This window comes from Callospermophilus lateralis, chromosome 1 (assembly GCF_048772815.1).
Source record: "Callospermophilus lateralis isolate mCalLat2 chromosome 1, mCalLat2.hap1, whole genome shotgun sequence".
Taxonomy (NCBI): domain Eukaryota; kingdom Metazoa; phylum Chordata; class Mammalia; order Rodentia; family Sciuridae; genus Callospermophilus; species Callospermophilus lateralis.
Window position 1 is genome coordinate 208,508,330 of NC_135305.1, and position 19,607 is coordinate 208,527,936.

General features: G+C 38.5%; 1 protein-coding gene across 1 annotated transcript; it reads right to left on the reverse strand.

Annotated features, from left to right (window-relative positions):
• Positions 1-1,371: 1,371 nt before the first annotated feature.
• LOC143392185 (uncharacterized) lies at positions 1,372-13,895 on the reverse strand. Its single transcript, XM_076845058.2, has 4 exons — positions 13,785-13,895; positions 7,218-7,344; positions 6,740-6,800; positions 1,372-6,264 (listed from the first exon to the last, which is right to left on the reverse strand). The coding sequence occupies exons 1-4, from the start codon at positions 13,785-13,787 to the stop codon at positions 4,185-4,187; spliced, it is 2,271 nt and encodes a 756-aa protein (XP_076701173.2). The 5' UTR covers positions 13,788-13,895; the 3' UTR covers positions 1,372-4,184.
• Positions 13,896-19,607: the final 5,712 nt, after the last annotated feature.

Here is a 19,607-nt window from a genome sequence, read left to right on the forward strand (position 1 = left end):
GGTTAGGGGATGCTTGTGTATTCTACGTGTATTTATACAATTCTTCCTTCAAAGCCTCACATCAATATTACAGGTCTCCCACACAGCAATTCTGTTATAGAGATTAAGGACCTTAGATTTATGTCTGACTGTATTAACCCCTTTGCTATTGTTCAGGGTTGCTGGAGGTATTTTTCCTCATTATAAAGCAGGTTCACTGGGCACTGATTACCAACTTGTCTAATAAGTTTGGTGAGACAGAATATACAAAGCTTCATGAAGTAGATTTATTACTTATATAAGATGGGCAAGAGGGAAAAACAGAAGTCTTAAGAGTCAATGCTAACTCGTCTCCCCAAGATTCAGAAAAGCTGCCATGAGAAAATGGATCTTGACTGCATGTGCCCCATGAAAGTGATTCCAGAAAGCCACCCACACTAGGTTTTATATGTCAGAATAATATGACTCAACTGGCAAGAGTGTTGAAGGATGTCCAGTTTCCACAGGGGACTTACTGGTCTTATTCTGGCCAGTGTCTTTTGAAATCATACTGTTGCACTTCTACCACATTCTACAGTTATTAAAAGTATAAGTGATAAAGCAGGGAGAACTGACCAAAGACCAAAAGGAGTGTGGTCCCATACCTCAACTTTGGAAGATCAGGATATTTGTTCATACAGAGGCAAAGGCATTAACAACAGTGGCAGTGGAGGTATGAAGGGTTCTGGTGACCCATCTACTAATAGGTTTCTGGACCTGAGAATGCCACATGACTACTTTTCTATTTCCTGATTACAGGATGGGAATATTTCAGTGGTAGAGAACTTCCCTTATATGCAACCTCACCACACACACACACACACTTTTCTATGATGCTGGGGATTGCACGCACACACACATACTCCAGAAGATATGCTTTCCATTTCTACTCATGTAAAGTTGTGGGTTTCACAGGTATTGTCACCATCTAATCACCAGTAGTGTAGATCATCTGTATTGATAAGAGGTTACATCCAGGAAACCAGAAACATATACTGGAGAACAGCAACTCAGCTTCAGAGAGTGTCACTCAGTATTGTTGAGGTCAGAGTCCACATGCAGCCAGGTGTGGTGGTACACGCCTGTAATCCCAGTGATTCAGGAGGCAGAGACAGGAGGATCACGAATTAAAAGGCAGCCTCAGCAAAAGCAAGGTGTTAAGCAACTCAGTGAGACCCTGTCTCTAAGTACAAAATAGGGCTGGGCATGTGGCTCAGTGGTTGAGTGCCCCTAGTTCAATTCCCCAGTACGGGGGGGGGGGGGGGGGAAGCTGGGGGCGGGGGCGGGGGACAAGAAAATAATTCACATGAAGAGACTCTATGACAAACTTTACATACTTGATACCAACTCTTTATTAGCAAAGAAAATGGAATAGACTTTATGAGCACCCAAAAGAAGTAGCTTTTACCATAAAAAAGGTAGAGATATGTAATGCATGAAGTTGATCCAAAACTTGCCACATTAAGAACAGTAAGAAAATCCCAACAATTTGCTAAGACTCATTTTTCAATGGTCTATCACAGAAAAATCATACATTTATATAAAAATTAAACATACCTTATTAGAAGTACATTCCAACTCACCTTCAGACTCAACATAAAAAAATGATAGAAAAAAATTTTATTAACTTTAAAAAAAAACCCATTAACTATTGAACTTAGATAATACTGCTTAACAAGTACAGTCATGCACTGCCTAACATGTCAGATAACAACGGGCCACATATCCTATGTTGATTCCATACCAACATAACAGAGCTTAAAAATGCCTATTACATAGTAAATGCATACCTAAAAAAGGGGCAAGAGGGCGGAAAAAAACTCAGGAGGGAAAAAAAATCAGTGAAGGGTTTAGAAGAGAGCTGCAGTCCTCGATAAGCTTTTCTTTAAAAGTTTGAAAACATGGACGCCAATAACCAAATGTTTTCATTAATAGAGAAGAATGTTCAAGGTATATTACCTGCTCACAAGCAATTCTATAATGAAAAGAAAAGAAGCAAACCCCCATTACATATTTATGAAAAATCTTGACACCTCCTGAAGAATAGTCTCAGTCAGGTCCTTCAGGAGGGATTCCAGGAAAAAAGCATCATCATAGAAAAGGAAAACTCTGTGTGTGTTATTGCCCCTGGAGAATTTCCACTGGGACAGATGTTGAAATGGAAGAGAGTGATATTGGTGATCCTGACCCTGTGTATGCCTAGGGTGATGTGTTTGTACGTAAGCTTTTAACAAAGTTTAAAAACTAATAAATAAATTAGTAATATAGAAGTTTATAGAATACGTAAAGAAAATATTTTTACACAGCTGTACAAAGTGCCAAGATAAGTGTTATCACAAGATTTAAAAAGATTTTTAAAAAATCAAAGTTTATAAAGTAAAAGTCACAGAAAGCTTAGGTTATCCTTGTGGAAAAAATATTTTTATAAATTTAGTATAATCTAAGTTTATAGAGTTTATAAAGTCTATAGTAGTGCCCAATTATGTCCTAGAACTTCACATTCAATCACAGATCTCTCACTGATTCACCAATAGCAACAACAAGTCCTGCAAGTTGTATCTGTGGTAATTGCCCTTCACAGGTGTACATTTATTTTATTTATTTTGGGTACTGGGTATTGAATCCAGGGGCACTCAGCCACTGAGCCACATCCCCATCCCTATTTTTTGTATTTTATTTAGAAACAGAGTTTCATTGAGTTGCTTAGTGCCTTGTTTTTTTGCTGAGGCTGGCTTTGCACTTGTGATCCTCCTGCCTAAGCTTCTTGAGCCACTGGAATTACAGGCATGCATCATAGCACCTTGATATTTTTAAATTTTATATATAATGTTCCTACTGTATCATTTCTGTGTTTGGGTATTTATACCCTTAACATCATGTTAAACATTGTCTATGGTATTCAGTATAACATACTATATAGGTTTAAATCCTAGAAGTAAATAGTCTATACCTCACAGCCTAAGTGTGTAATAGAATGTACATGTAAAGTTCTTTACATAATGATGAAATTGCCTGACAAGGCATTTCTCAGAATGTATCCCATTGTTAATTGACATGAGTATATCAAGAATATTCACCTCAATGTTTCTGAGGTAAAGAAATTTAAACTCAAGTACTGGGATTGTGGCTCAGGGGTAGAGTACTCGCCTGGCACGTATGAGGCCCTGGGTTCAATCCTCATCACAACATAAAGATAAACAAATAAAATAAAACATGGACCCCAATAACCAAATGTTTTCATTAATAGAGAAGAATGTTCAAGATATATTACCTGCTCACAAGCAATTCTATAATGAAAAGAAGCAAACCCACATTACATATTTATGAAAAAATGTGACTACAACTAAAAAATAAATATTAAAAAAGAAAAGAAATGGAAACTCAGAGTCCAGAGACCTTCTCTCAATATGAACCCTAATAAACATAATATAATCATAACTTCTGTGACATTTTATTCATATTGTGAAATTTGGAATATTACATAAAAATTTGCACCAAAATTTCAATATTACTTGTACTTATAGGATTTCTTTTCAATTGATAGAATTTCTTTCTTTTCATGACATTGAAAATAAATATTAAAACAAAATTTTATTTGCCACTGGGCACAGTGGTGCATATCTATAATCCCAGTGACTTGAGAGGCTGAGGCAGGAGGATAGCAAGTTTAAAGCCAGCATTAGCAACTAAGCAAGACCCTAAGCAACTTAGTGACACCCTGTCTCAAAATAAAAAAACAAAAAAGGACTACGGATGTTGCTCAGTAGTTAAGCATCCATGGGTTTAATCCCCAGTACCCAACAAAACCAAAAAAAGTTTATGCACCAACTACTGGGGTTTCAATACAGAATGCATGCTTTTATGTATAAGGTCTATTTCCAGCATGCATTATCATGTGTCCTTGAATGGATGTCAGAGAAATGAAGATATTCTTACATTCCACACATTTATAGGAATTTTCTCCAAAATAAGTTTTTTCATGTCTTCAAATGGACCTTAAACAAATGATGACTTAACACATTTCTTACATTCATAGGGCTTTCCTCCAGTTTTCAAAAAGAACTGTAAAAACTGAAGTCTTCACCAGTTTTTTATAGATATGATATTTTCCTCCATTGAATTGTTCATGCACTTGAAGAAAATTAAAGTCTGAGCTTTAACCACGTTTACATTTTTTCTCGAGTATGGGTTTTTGCATGACTTTGAAGGGAACTGTGAAATCTGAAGGCTTTGCCACACAGTTTACATTCACAGGGTGTTTCTCCAGTATGAATTCTTTCATGGCAACGAAGGGAATTGGAACTACTGAGAGCTTTACCACATTGTTTACATTCATAGCGTCTTTCTCCAGGGTGATTTCTTTCATGATATCGAAGGGAACTGGAACTACTGAAAGCTTTCCCACATTGTTTACATTCATAGGATTTTTCTCCAGTATGAGCTCTTTCATGATATTGAAGGGAACTAGAACAACTGAGTACTTTACCACACTGTTTACATTCATAGGGTTTTCCTTCAGTATGAATTCTTTCATGTTCTTGAAGGTAGTTGTGACATCTGAAGGCTTTACCACATTGTTTACATTTATAGGGTTTACATACAGTATGAGTTCTTTCATGCATTTTAAGGGAACTGGGAAATCTGAATGCTTTACCACATTGTTTGCATTCATAGGGGTTTTCTCCAGTATGAATTCTTTCATGATATCGAAGGGAATTGGAAATAGTGAAAGCTTTACCACATTGTTTACATTCATAGGGGTTTTCTCCAGTATGTATTCTTTCGTGATATCGAAGAGCACTAGAACAACGAAGAGTTTTACCACAGTGCTTACATTCATAGGGTTTTTCTCCAGTGTGAGTTCTTTCATGATATTGAAGGGAACTAGAACAACTGAGCACTTTACCACACTGTTTACACTCATAGGGTTTTTCTTCAGTATGAATTCTTTCATGTTCTTGAAGGTAGCTATGATGTCTGAAGGCTTTACCACATTGTTTGCATACATAGGGTTTATATCCACTATGAATTCTTTCATGCACTTTAAGGGAACTGGGAAACCTGAATGCTTTACCACATTGTTTACACTGATAGGACTGTTCTCTGTTATGAGTTCTTGCATGAGATCGAAGGGAGGTGGAGGAACTGAGAGCTTTACCACAATGCTTACATTGGTATGGTTTTAATTCGTTGTGAGTTCTTTCATGTTCTCGAAGGTTACTGTTGCGAGTGAAGGCCTTACCACACTGTTTACATTCATAGGGTTTCTCTCCAGTGTGAGCTCTTTCATGCCGTAGAAGGGAACTTTGATATCGGAAGGCTTTACCACATTGTTTACATACACAGGGTTTTTCTACACTATGAACACTTTCATAAAGTTGAAGGGAACTGGGACAACTCAGTACTTTACCACACTGTTCACGTTCATTGAGTTTTCCTTCAATATGAGTTCTTTCATGTTCTTGAAGGTAACTCCGACTTCTGAGAGCTTTACCACATTGTTTACGCTCAAAGGACTTGTCTTCAGCATGAGTTCTTTCATGTATTCTAAGGGAATTGGAAGAACTGAGTACTTTACCACATTGTTTACATTTGTAGGTTTTTGCTTCAGTGTGAGTTCTTTCATGTATTCCAAGGGAATTGAAAGAACTAAGAACTTTACCACATTGTTTACATTTATAGGGATTTTCTTCATTATGAGAGCTTCCATGTCTATGAAGGGAACTGGAACAACTTAGAGCTTTATCACATTGTTTGCATTCGTAAGATTTTTCTACACTGTGAATTCTGCCAGATATTTGAAATGAACTGGAACAAAGAAAGGTCTTCCCACACTGCTTGTCATCAGAGGGTTTGGCTCCAGTGTGAGTTTGTTGATGTATTTGAAATGAACTGGGGGAATCAAAGACTTTCAAACACAACTCACAAGTATAAGAGCCTTTTATCCTGTGGGTCACCATATGTCTTCCAACACTTCTGAGAGAAATGAAGGTTTTCCCACACTGTTCACATTTATATGGCTTCTCTCCATATTCCTCACACTCAAGTGCCTTGTATCGGGAGTGAGATTTCAGGTGCCCCTTAAGGGATGAATGACACAGGAAAACTTTTCCACACACACTGCATTTACATGATTTTACTCCAGCAGGAATTTTCTTGCTCTGATTAAGATTTAAAGCCTGGGTGAAGGTTTCTCCCCACTGACCACCTTCTTCACTTTCACAGAGTCTCTCTACCACATAACTTCTGTTAAAAAAATGACAAGTGCATTAGCAAGGGTTTGACTATTATTACCTATCTATTTAATTAGTAAGTGTTGGAGTTCCATTACTCCCCAAATCAGGGAAAGTGTAGGAGTTTTTCCATGGCTGAATGACTTAAAAGTAAATGGGTTACACTGAAACATGAATCCCACTTAGCTATGTTCAAAACAGTGACATTCATGCATGCAGGTGCTTAGTATTGTTTACAAGTGAACTGTTTTGAGAACACTAAACATATTTGTTAATGAAACTGGTGAAAACTTTCTAATGATAAATAAATTCTGGTAAAAACTTTCTAATGATAAATAAATTTCTGGTGAAATATTTCTAGTGAAAACTTTCTAATGATAAATAAATTCAAAGTTGTACTTATCTATTTAGATTGTTTGTTCTTAAAATTCTCTGACATACTAGGATTCTCTCAAGGGACTCTGATTTCTCTTGTGCATGCAAATTACCTCAAATTTCTCCCATAATTTTTGTACTGATCTTCAATGTTCTGATCTTTCCACTTGTTTCCTAAAATGGGGTCACAAGAATTATGACTTATTAGAAATTATTTAAAAATTGTCCAGGCATGTGCTACACACCCATAATCCCAACCAGTAGAAAGGCTAAAGCAGGAGGATCGAAAGTTCAAGGCTGGCCTGAGCAACAGTGAGACACTGTCAAAAAAAAAAAAAATGCTGGGTGGTGGGTGAGAAGCTTGATGGTAGGTAGAGTATCCTCCCTGGGTTCAATTCCAAGTACCAAAAAAACATTATATGAAAATTATTATTACTTTCTTGGTTTAATGTACACTATAATGATTCTTATGGCTATGCCTATGATCAACTCACCCAAATTTTCCCTTTTCACATTCCAAATCACAGAACAGCATTCATGACCAAAAAACACTTGTCCTCTGACTAAGTAAAGGGGTGATGTCATTCTTACCGACAGAAGCCAGGTTCCTGAAGGTTTCCAGCATCACATCCCTGTAGAGATTCTTCTGGGAAGGATCTAGCAAAGCCCATTCCTCCTGGGTAAAGTCCACAGCTACATCCTGAAAAGCCACTGAATCCTAAAACATTCCACATACATGTACAAGAGAATGAGTCCAATTGTCAACACAGGATCTACACTCAATTCATAAAAGGTTCACATGAGGGCTGGGGATGTGGCTCAAGCAGTAGCGCGCTCGCCTGGCATGCGTGCGACCCGGGTTCGATCCTCAGCACCACATACAAACAAAGATGTCATGTCCGCCGAAAACTAAAAAAATAAATATTAAAAAATTCTCTCTCTCTCTCTCTCTCTTAAAAAAAAAAAAAAGGTTCACATGATTCTATGGTTTCCAAACATATACTCCATGACTTGGTCATGAGAATTCTTGTCCTTGGATGATACTCCCTTCCACATAGAAGTTCTAATTCTAGAATGGAGCTACTCAGAGAGGGAACAGCACAGTTGGAATACCCTCTCATTAGTGGGCTCAGGGAGTAAGATGTGCTGCTAGATCACCCTAACTTGTCTTTGTAGAACTGGTTTCTGTCATAATAAAGCCCTACCATCTGATCCGAAGAGTTAACATTAGCAGTCCTAGGGGCTGGGGATGTGGCTCAAGCGGTAGCTCGCTCACCTGGCATGCTCAGGGCACTGGATTCAATCCTCAGCGCTACATAAAAATAAAATAAAGATGTTGTGTCCATCAAAAACTAAAAAATAAATATTAAAAAAATTCTCTCTCTCTCTCTCTCTTAAAAAAAATTAGCAGTCCTAAGTCTGCTCACATAGTTCAAATTTTGCTAGTATCAGGGAACTTGGAACTTGAAGTAATTCACCAACATAAAGAGTGCTTCACTGTGCCTACATGTTTTATGTAAATACTATAGTCCTTTCTGAACTCCTGTTTCCCTTCTGAATGTCTATTAATTTGTTCCATGCTCACTGTGGTGCCTAGAGGATTAGACCCCACTGTGCACTGAGTCTATCGAGCTTATTACCTGGTAGACACTATTTCATGCATGTTTTAACAACTCGTCCATTGGGAAATTGAACTCTTCCTATGTATTTACACCAAGAGAGATCATTTGGGAACTTGCAAGCACTTTACTCCAGGCTAAATTTAATAAAGTACTATGAAAAATTATCACTATGTAATGATCCTAACAGAACAATTTTTAAATTTATATTAAGCATCATCAAACCAGAATTATATCAGTGTTAAGATAACACATGTTCTTAGAAAAAACTCAATATAACCAATTTGACATCACCTCTTCCAAACCATACCTCATAAAACATGAATCTTTAAAACATACTCTTCAGTAATCAACAAAAACTGCTTTTAATAACCTAAAAGGAATAACAAATGTCTAATAATGACCAAAGTCTTCTGAAAAGAGGGTGATGGCTTGCCTCACATACATTAAGGACTTTCAAACCTAATATTCAGAGCAGCCTAATATTAGTAGAAAACAAATAGCCAAAAGGAAAGGAGTTTTCCATGAGCTGGTATAGAGTGGCACTTTAGAGCAGAGTAAGAAATCACAACCATTTTAAAACATGGGGTAAGGTAAACTGGTCTCTACTTGAAAAAAAATGCATTTCATTTCCAGTTATTCCATGGACAATGTGATCAGCCTAGAACACATTCAGAAATCAAAGATAAATATTTCTTGAGTGGAATAGATAGGATATTTCATACATATTTGATATAGAATATATATAGTGAAGAGTGGGAGAATTTCCACGCATATTTATATATTTATGTTTTGAAGAATGGGAAGTTTTGTAGTCAGCACATACTGGCTACTACCTTCAACTGAACTGAATCAACAGTTGTGCAGCTGCACAATGAGAAAGGGGAGCAGAGGGCAAGTTCTGAATTCCAACTCAAGAGTCAGTGAGTGGTTGACAAACAGGAGCACTGGTTGTTTAGAATTATGAAAGAGTTTAAAAAAGAAGAAAGAGAAATAGACTTCCATCAGTGCTGAGCACATGGCTGCTCCATGAGGGAAGGGAAACTCCTCTCCAGAGAGCTGGAAAAGAGAGGAATCTTAAAGACTTCAAGAAAGGCCACCTCTAGGTCTGGGTTGTAGCTCAGTAGTGGAACACTTGCCTCACACATATGAGGCACCAGGTTCAATCCTCAGCACCACATAAAACTAAATAAACAAAATGAAGGTATTGTGTTTATCTACAACTAAAAATATTTTTAAAAGAAGAAAAGGCCAACTCTACTATCGGGCATGCATGCAGTTTGAGCAGAACAAAGATTTAAATACAGCCTAACAATAATGATGTGGCTGAATGGTATACCTGCATTCCCAGGTATTTTCTTCTGGACTCATTGAGAGCTGATAAGAGGATACTCTTAAAAGAGACATCACTGTCTAGGTTGCATGAGAGATGAGAAATCCCTGCATGGTTTTGTTTGTTTGGTCGGTTGGTTTTGGTTTTTGTCCTCTCTCTTTTTTCTCTTATTTTTTGAATCCCCAAGACCCAACAACCTCATGCTCATTCCTCTTTCCCCCAATCCAAAAATCATCTGAGGATCAGGAGTGAGACTATGGCATGAACCCACTGGGAGCCCTAACCTGTGAAAGGCTGATGATGGGACTTCTGAAACTGGCAGTTTGGGTTTACACAGGACTATACACACCAGTTGCACTTTGGGACAATTTAATCTGTCCAGATCTCAAGCAGTGGAATTTGTCATGGGACTTTCAGAGCCATCTGGGTTGCACAGGATAGGGCAAGATAGTAGGATATTCACAGGGGCACAGGTGTCTACACCTGTTGCAGTCACTGGGATTCATCATGTGAAACTTTCAGAGTCACCCTAATATCCCTGGAGAAGGAAAAAGCAAAGTGAGTTGTTAGTCCCAGGGATATAGGTGTGCACACACACTTGCCAAAGCTGCTGGATATTCATCACATGGACTTTCAGCTGCTGGGTACTCATCACATGGGTTCTTCTTCCTTCTTCCTATACTCTATTCCTCTTATTTCCCCCCTTTCTTTTCTCTCTCATCACTTTTCCTTCTGTCTCTCTTACTTCCCTCCCATTTTTCCTATTATTTTGTTTGGGTTTGTTTTTGTTTTTTTGGTTTACTGTTTCTTTGACTTATATGTTCTTTCTTTTTTCTTCGAAGTAATGTGTTCACCGGGTTTATTCATTTCAGCTTTCTCTTCTTTTTCTTCTATACTCTCACTCTATCATTTTTCTGCTACTTGCTTTTTCTTCTTCTGCCTCTTTTCCTTCCCCAATTTTTTCTTTTACTTTTCCCTTTTATACCTCTTCTTCTTTCTCTTTTGTTTTCATACCCTACATGTATATTGATTTTAATTTTTTAATTTTTTTAGCCTATTACAGGTTATTACTCCAATTTCTAATTCTGGACTATAGAGTTATAGAAAATGTTCTTAATAAGTATTTATGGTATATTAGTATACACTTAGCTTTCAAGTAATGACAGTTGCAATGTGGGGCCAGGAATTGATCAAAGGATAGTGAACATGTTCAGTGGGTCCTTTGACAAAAATAGATCCCTGGCTCCAGACATATAGTAAAGAGAAAGCGGTTTACTAAAGAGACTTCCATAAAACAGTAGGGAAGACATTCATTCAAGCAGATTGAATGGACTGACCATTATTTTGTTAGGGCTTGAATACATTGTTTCAAGCCATCCTGGACTTCCTGTTTCTGTTGAGAAATCTGATGTTATCCTCATTCATTTTCCTGTAATTGTGAACTGGTGTGTCTCTCTTAAAGCCTTTAAAATTCTTTCTTTGGTCTAATTTTTTTATGGGGTTCCAATTGGATATAAATTTCAATACATCAATATTGATACAGGAAACATGAGAAAACCAGGAAATAAGATGCCTCTAAAGGCATATAACTAAAAAAAAAATAAATAAAAAAAATAAATAAAAAATAAAAAATAAAAAAGTGACAAATCGGAAAAAAAAAAATAAATAAAGGCATATAACTCTCTAATAAGTGAATCCATAGATGTCCAAGTGGATAAAATCCCAAAGAATTCAAAAACTTAAGAGTTAAAATAACCAATCAATTAAAAGAAGCTCAAAGAATGAATAAAGGTAGGAAAATATGGGATATGAAAGAGTATTTCAATAAAGAGAGAAATTCTGAAGAAGAATCAAACAGAAATATTGAGAATGAAAGAATAAAAAGTCTCTCCACTAGATTGGATCCATTTCAATCCATTGGGATACATTTCAATCCATTTAATCCACTAGATTAGGTCAATTTCAAAGTAGAAATCTCTTCTGTTTCTTGGTGTGATCCATTCATTGTTCAAAAGTGTATTGTTCAGCTGGGACTGGTAGCACACACCTGTAATTCCAGCAATTTAGAAGGCTGAGGCAGGAAGATTGCAGGTTTGAGGCCAGCCTCAGCAACAATACCAAAAGTTGGTTCTTCAAAAATATTAATAAAATCATTAAACCTACAGCCAAGACAAAAAAAGACAAAAAAAAAAAAAAAAAAAAGAAAGAAAGAGGAAACATCACTACTGATTCCATGGATATTAAAGAAGATCATAAAGGAATATTATGAAATTTCATCACCACAAATTTGGTAACTTAGATGAAAGGGGCAAATTCTTTGAAAGGAACAACCTATCAAAAGGCATGTGAGGAGAAATAACAATATGAATCTGTATTAATAAATTGAATCAATGACTAGTAACACTCCAAAAAAGGAAGAACTAGGCCCAGATGATCTCACTGTTAAATTCTTCCAAACATTTAGAGAAGAATTGACACCTGTTCCCCAGAATCCTTTCCACAAAATAAAAGCAGAGTAAACACTTTCTAATTAATGCAATAAGGCTAACATTACCCTACAACAACCCAAGACAGAGACATTACAAAAAAGGAAAACTACAGAAGATAGATGTAAAAAATCCTCAACAAATGTTAACAGATTGAATCTTAAAATGTAATCCCAGGGACTCCCAGGCTGAAGCAGGAGGATCACAAGTTCAAAGCCAGTCTCCACAACTTAGACCCTATCTTCAAAAAAAAAAAAATAATAATAATAATAATAAAATGGGTTGGGAACATAACTCAGAGGTGGAAGGCCCTAGGTTCAATTTCCACCATTCAAAAAGTAAAAATTTAAAAATCAATTAATGACCCATCACATCAACAAACTAAATAACAAAATTCATATGGTCATAACAGTAATTGCAAAGAATCACACAGCAAGAAAAGAGAGGGAAGGTGAACCATTAAAATCGAGAAGGAAAAAAACTGTCCATAGATGACACAACTGTCTATGTAGAAAATTCCAAAATCAACAAAAAACTCAAGGACCTAATAAGATGATATTGCAAAGTTATAGAATATGAGATTAATATACAAAAGGCTATCATTTTCCTGCATAACAGCAATGAATAACTGAAATTAAAAATACAGCACTACTGACACAGCACCCCTTACATAGCACCAACAATAAAAAGAGAAATATTTTTATATAAGTCTAACAAAGACCTATATGACAAAAACTACAAATTTCTAGTACAAATATGGAAGAACCAAATAAACGGAGAGATATTCCATGATCATAGATAAGACACCTCAATATTATTAAAATGTCAGTTCTCCATTTTAACTATGAATTCAACACAATCCCAATAAAAACACTGACAAGTTAGGTTATCAATAACAAAAAAAAAAATCTAAAGATTGGATGGAAAGGCAAACAAAACAAAAGAAAAAACAGAATGATCAAAACAATATTGAAGAATAAAAAGTACACAGGATTGACAGGATTGACCTAACTTTAAACTTAATATAAAACTACAATAATCAAGAGGAAAGAATAAACATAGTTCGACCAAACAGAAAACCCAGAAATAAACCCACAAAAATTGGTCAATTGATCTTTGACAAAAGAGCAAAGGAAATTCAATGATGAGAATATGGTCCTTTCAACAAATGATACTGGACCACCCGGACATCCATATGCAAAGAAATCAGGAGACACACTTAAACGCAAAGTGGATCGTAGATCTAAATGTAAAATGCAAAGTTTAGAACTTCTAGAAGACAACATCCAGAAGCAAAACGACCTTGAGTTTAGCAAGCAATTTTCAGGATCTAAAAGCAGGATCTGTAGATGAGAAACTGTTAACCTGGACTTCACCTGAATTTCGGTTTTTCAAAAGACAGAGCCTCCTGGTCCTCACCGCACAGTCCGGGGAGACGCGGGCTGCGGGCACAGCGCTGCCCGACTGCGCTCCGGGGCTCCGGGGCTCCGGGGCTCCGGGACCCCGGGCGGGCCCAAGCGGCCGCGGTGGGACCGGAGAGGGCGCGGGGGTCCTCCAGCCACCCCGGGGCCAGAGGGGACAGAGGGCCAAGCGGCGCCGGCGGCGGCCGCGGCCGCAGACTCCGGAGCTGACGCGGGGAGGCCGGCCCTGCCACAAGCGGTTTCCGCCGGTTCCAACCAGCCTGTCTTCCCTGGTCTCAGAACACCGGATTCCCACTCACCATTTCCCAGCTTCTGGGGTCCCTAACGTCCTCCCTACGGCTCCTGCGGTCAGGGGAGGTGTCACCGCCAACAAAAGCTGAGGCCGGGTTCTGAGCCTAGCGGCAGCAGAAACCACCACCTCACGGTTCAGAGAGCAAGCTGGCCCCGCCCCTGAGACCTGATTGGCTAGAGACCCAGTGCCCACCCCACTGAGTGACAGGAGGAGCGATCTTGTGATTGAGTGGAATTGAAAGGATCAGGACGTCATAGCCCTTGCCAATTCCCGGCTGCCTCCCCAGGGACGGTCCTGGACCAACCTGGGTCATAATTGCATTTGAGCAGAACTTGTTCGCAGCTTTCCAGACCATGCACGGTTATCATCTTGTACTTCTTGTTGTTCCTCCTGGACACCGAGTCACAGGCTCATCATCCAATGGAGCAATACGTTTACCAGACCACAATGGACCAGACTAGGACAGGAAGGATGATTGGATGTCCTCCAGGGATCAGAAATTTGGGATGAAGTATGCCAAGAATCGTTTACAACTTATCTGTCGGTAAACATTTTCAGTTTAAAAAAAAAAAAAATGATGGGGCTGGGGATGTGGCTCAAGCGGTAGCGCGCTTGCTTGGCATGCATGCGGCCCGGGTTCGATCCTCAACACCACATACAAAGATGTTGTGTCCGCCGAAAACTAAAAGATAAATATTAAAAAATTCTCTCTCTCTCTCTCTCAAATAAATAAATAAATAAATCGCCAAAAAATGAAACAAGGGGAACAAAATTATTAAATGCATGGATAATATATATATATATATATATATATATATATATATTCCCTATTTCATGGATTGTGCCTCTGATTTTTTTTTCTACCATATCTCTGGTTTATATATATATATAAATTAAAAAGTCAATTCTGAAAATATAAACATAATTGATAAACCTTTAGCTATACTGACTTATAAACACAGAGCAAATTGCTAAATTTAGAAATGAAAGCAGAGATATTACTGACACCAGAGGACATTGGGGTTTTTTTGTTAGGTAACTACTCAGTCATGAATGGATGAGCAGAGAAAAGACATTGAAGAGCCACTGAAACCACAGGGACACTTATCTGACAGAAAAGCACCTGGAAGATGGGGGTCTGGTGTGTCAAAACTTTCCCCAACCATAATAACATCTCCTTAAGAAAAAATATTGGTTCAAGATCATGTTACACCCCACCAGGTATCCTGGACCCTCCCTTATCACCAAAACTACTACAACCCCCAATCATTCTGGCAAGTAAAGCATCGAGATCCTCACAAAGAAAGCTTGCTGATGGTAGAAAATTGATTCAAAGGGTAGAAAATTGATTAAAGGGACAGGAAATTGAGGTTAAAATCAGAGGGACTCAATTTCCTCTGTGAATGGCACACCATTACTTTGAGGCAGTTAAAGCAGCTCTTATGCTGTGAGTGAGGGCTGGGGTTGTAGCTCAGTGCTTGCCAGCATGTGTGAGGCACTGGGTTTGATCCTCAGCATCATATAAAAATAAATAAATAAGTCAGAGGTGGACTTGGGTGGGACTTTGGAAACCTCCCTGGGACTCTCAGTAAAACTGGAAGCAGAAGGGGCACAGTATCCTCTCCTCTCTTAGAGGACCCACTCTCTCCCTTGAGAGTGTACCCTTTTCCTATCACTTCTAATAAACTCATGCTGTTACTCTGAGCCACATGTCTTAAATCTTTCTGGCATGATTGCAAGAACCCTGGTGAAAGAAGGCCTTTGGGCTATTTCAATTTCACAGTAGAACTTGTGCCCTGTAACATTTTAAATAGATGAAGATAGACACAAATCAAGTCATGTGAGCAAATATACAGGCATGAATTTTACTGGAGATTTCATTTAGAAAGAGAGATAGTGCTCTGACAAGAAGACATCAGATTGAGCCCAGGGGCACTTAACAACTGAGCCATATCCCCAGCCCTTTTTGTATTTTATTTAGAGACAGAGTCTCACCGAGTTGCTTAGGGCCTTACTAAGTTGCTGAGGCTGGCTTTGAACCCAAGAGCTTCCTGCCTCAGCCTCCTAAGCCTCTGTGATTACAGGCGTGTGCCACAGCAACTGGCGCAAGTTGTCCTTTTAATGTCTAAGGAGCTCCTTTTATTGTTTACTTTTAGGGGTGATCATGTCAATTGACTTTGGGTATACTCAACTCAAGCATTTTATCCTGTGCTAAAGATGTTACTGTAAATGTTAAAGAGAACACATTTGTAGCACCCTGACCTCAATGATACAAAGCTGACACTGGTTGAGGGTGGCACAAGCCTCCTGAGGTCTGTTGTCAGGCCATACACCAAGGCCCAGAACTGCATTTGCACTCTTCCCTTTGGTGCTTCCTGTCTCATTACTACGAACCTTGAAGAAAGAGAATGGATTCGAAGAAAATACTACACCAGAAAAAGTTAGATAACCCAGAAGAGGTGAACAAATTTCTAGAAATGCATAATCTACTAACACTGAATCATGAAGAAATAGAAAATCTGATTAGAACTATAACTTGTGAGGAGATTGAATCTGTAATCAAAAACCTCCAGTGATGAAAGGCCAGGACAAGATGACTTCACTGGTAAAATTTGCCAAATACTTAAAGAAAAGTTAGCAACAATGTTTCTAAACTTCTGAACAACTGAAGAAGAGAGAATGCTTTCCAATTCATTCTGTGAGACCAAGTGCACCCTGAATCCAAAGTCAAACAATGGTACTAAAAGAAAAGAAGCCACAATTTTCCTTTACAATACTGATGCATAAATCCTTAACAAAATACTAATGAATGGAACAAGCAGCATGTTAGAGGGATTATAAATTTAAATGCTGTATTTAGGGGTTGGGTTGTGGCTCGGTGGTAGTGTGCTTGCCTAGCACGTATAAGGCATTGGGTTTGATTCTCAGTACCACATAGAAATAAATAAATAAAATAAACATCCATCAACATCTAAAGAATATTTTTAAATAAATAAATATATGTTGTATTTACTCCCAGAAAGCAAGAATGGGTCAACATGAAAGGAATCACTATAGTATCCTACATTAAAAAGGGAAAAAACCCACATGATCAGCTCTACTGATACAGAAAAATCATTTGATAAAACTCATTGTAGTGAAAAACAAAGCAGATGCAATCAATGGGTACAGAATTTGTTTGAAATGATGAGAGTTTTAGGGGTAGCAAAAATTGTTATGTGACCTTATGAATATACTTAATGAAACCAAGTTAGACACATAAAATGTTAAAATGAAAAATTTATGGATGAATATTTTACCACAAAATGCTTAAAACTCAAAACAAAAACCAAATCAAACTAATAGATATGAAAACTATTTATAAATACACTGAAAAAAATACACTGGAAGGTGCCACAACCTGCTTAGCATCAACATCGGATCTCAAGTAGGTGCGACAGGAGATAAGAAAAACAGAGACGTGGGGCTGGGGTACAGCTCAGTGGTAGAGTGCTTGCCCAGTGCCCGTGGGTTTGATCCTCATCACCACATAAAAAATACATATAAACAAATAAAATAAAGTTATTGTGTCCATCCACAAATAAAATAATGTTTTTTAAAGAAGCATAGAACAAAGAAAAACACAGAGACATTTTAAAGCAAAGCTGGAGCCAGGAGGGACAGTGTCCTCCGACAGAGGAACAATGACCCAGAATTAGCTCATGTTTATTATACAGGGTCTCATTATCAAAAAGTTAAATACAGAAGCTTTGTAAATTGTTTAAGACTTCTGAGTTATCAAGAGGATTCTTTGTGCACTAAAAAGTTGCAGAGTTAGAACATTTGGTGGCTATCCTGCTGTTACAGTATTAGGAACATCCTGCGACTATCCTGCTGTACCCAGAAAACCCATTGTACTGGAACATCTGATAACTACTGATGTCAGAGCTCAGTATCAAGGCTGTTCACATCCTCACCTTTTGGCAAGGAATGTTTCCCAGGCTTGGCTTTTGCCTCCACTTCAGGATCAGCTCATTTGTTTTCCACAGGAAGGAATTAAAACAGGAAAGATGAAAAGATGAGTAAAGTTCAAGATTTAGCCACAGAAAATATAATAACAAAATGCAGAGAAAAGGGATGGAGAAAATGAACAGAACATCAGTGAACTGTATATTGGTACAATCACAAATGCCATAATAAGCTTATAATTGGACTCCTTGAAAGCAGGGAAGGACAAAAAAAAATATTTGGATAAATAATGGCTCCAAATTTTTCAAATTAGGTATAAAGTATAAAACCAAAGATCCATGGGCTGGGGATGTGGCTCAAGCGGTAGTGCGCTCTCCTGACATGCGTGTGTGGCCCAGGTCGATCCTCAGCACCACATACAAACAAAGATGTTGTGTCCACCGAAAACTAAAAAAAAATAAATAAATAAATATTAAAAAAACCCCAAAGATCCAAAAAGACTATTAAACTACAAACAGAAGATTTATATAAAAAAAATTTACAGCAAGGCATATCATCATGCTTCAAGCCAGGGAGAAAGAAAATTTCATTAAAATAAATAGAGAAAAAAGACATATTCACTATAGAGAAGCAAAGATACAGTTGAGAACATACTTAATAGAAATAATGAAATCATAAGACAGTGGAACAAGAACCAAAAGAGTAATTATACCAACTTAAAATCCTATACCCAACCAAGAATAGCTATTCAATGAAGGGAAATAAGTGCTTTGTTTAGACTTAAATTCTTTTTAGAAAGAATTTGCAACCAGCATTCTAACTCTATAAGAAATGTCAAAGGGCTCTTACTCTCCCTCTCTTCCTATCCCCCTCTCTCTCTCTCCCTCTCTTCTCTCTCTTTCTCTCTCTCTCTCTCTCTCTCTCTCTCTCTCTCTCTTACTCTCCCCCCTCCCCCCTTTTCTTCTGCGAGTGGTCGCTATGGTCCTGCTAATAATATCTTGGACAGGTTAACGGTTGTTTTGGCTTATTGAGTTTACAGAGCTTTTCCATTGTCCTTTACATTGGTGCCCAAACCCCGGACGGGGATCCCTGTCACTCAAGGTGGAACCCTGTTCCCAAACTCCGAGTCCAACCGTTCCTGTCATAGTCCACTCCTCTGATCGCCTGCCTGACATCCACCACCGGCCTGCAGATTGCTCCCACGCAGGACACCTGGCAGCTACTCACGCACAGGATCTCAAGCCACCGTTCCAGTGTGGACCTTCATCAACCAACATTGGGCTCCCCAGGTCGCCTCCATCTTGGGACTCTACAACAATGGAGATATTCCCCTATGCGCCATAGCCTGCCTGTACCCAGGAACTTCACACAGGCTCTGACAACAGCCACAGCCACACAGTGCACACCACAGACCCAGTCTCTGAACTCATCTTCCTACGCCATTGCCCAGCTCTCCCCACCTAACCTGATACCCCACTGCTAAAAGCAGCCACCTCTATCTTGGTCATCTTCATCACCATCTTTAGTGGAGGCAACTCCCAGTTTGGAATTCCAGCTGGCCAGGTACCCAGTTTCTAACTAGCTCCTCTCCTCAGCAGCTGCTAATCTGGCACAGTGACTGCCCAACACAAAACAGCTCTCAGTGGGGCAGGTGTGCAACATGCCCAAAGTGCCACACACAGGAGCCCTGGAAAGAATGGTTCCTTATTAGGAAGCAATAAGAGAGACGGTGAGTGTGACACAGTTTAGAGACTAACAGAGACCAGGAACTGGGAGATCTTCAGACAAGATAAGGAGATAAGACCAGGCACTTTCATCACAGAAGTAGGCCCAAAAAGTGATCCCTGAGGTGCAATCTCCCTTCAGGGACTGGTGGGTGCCA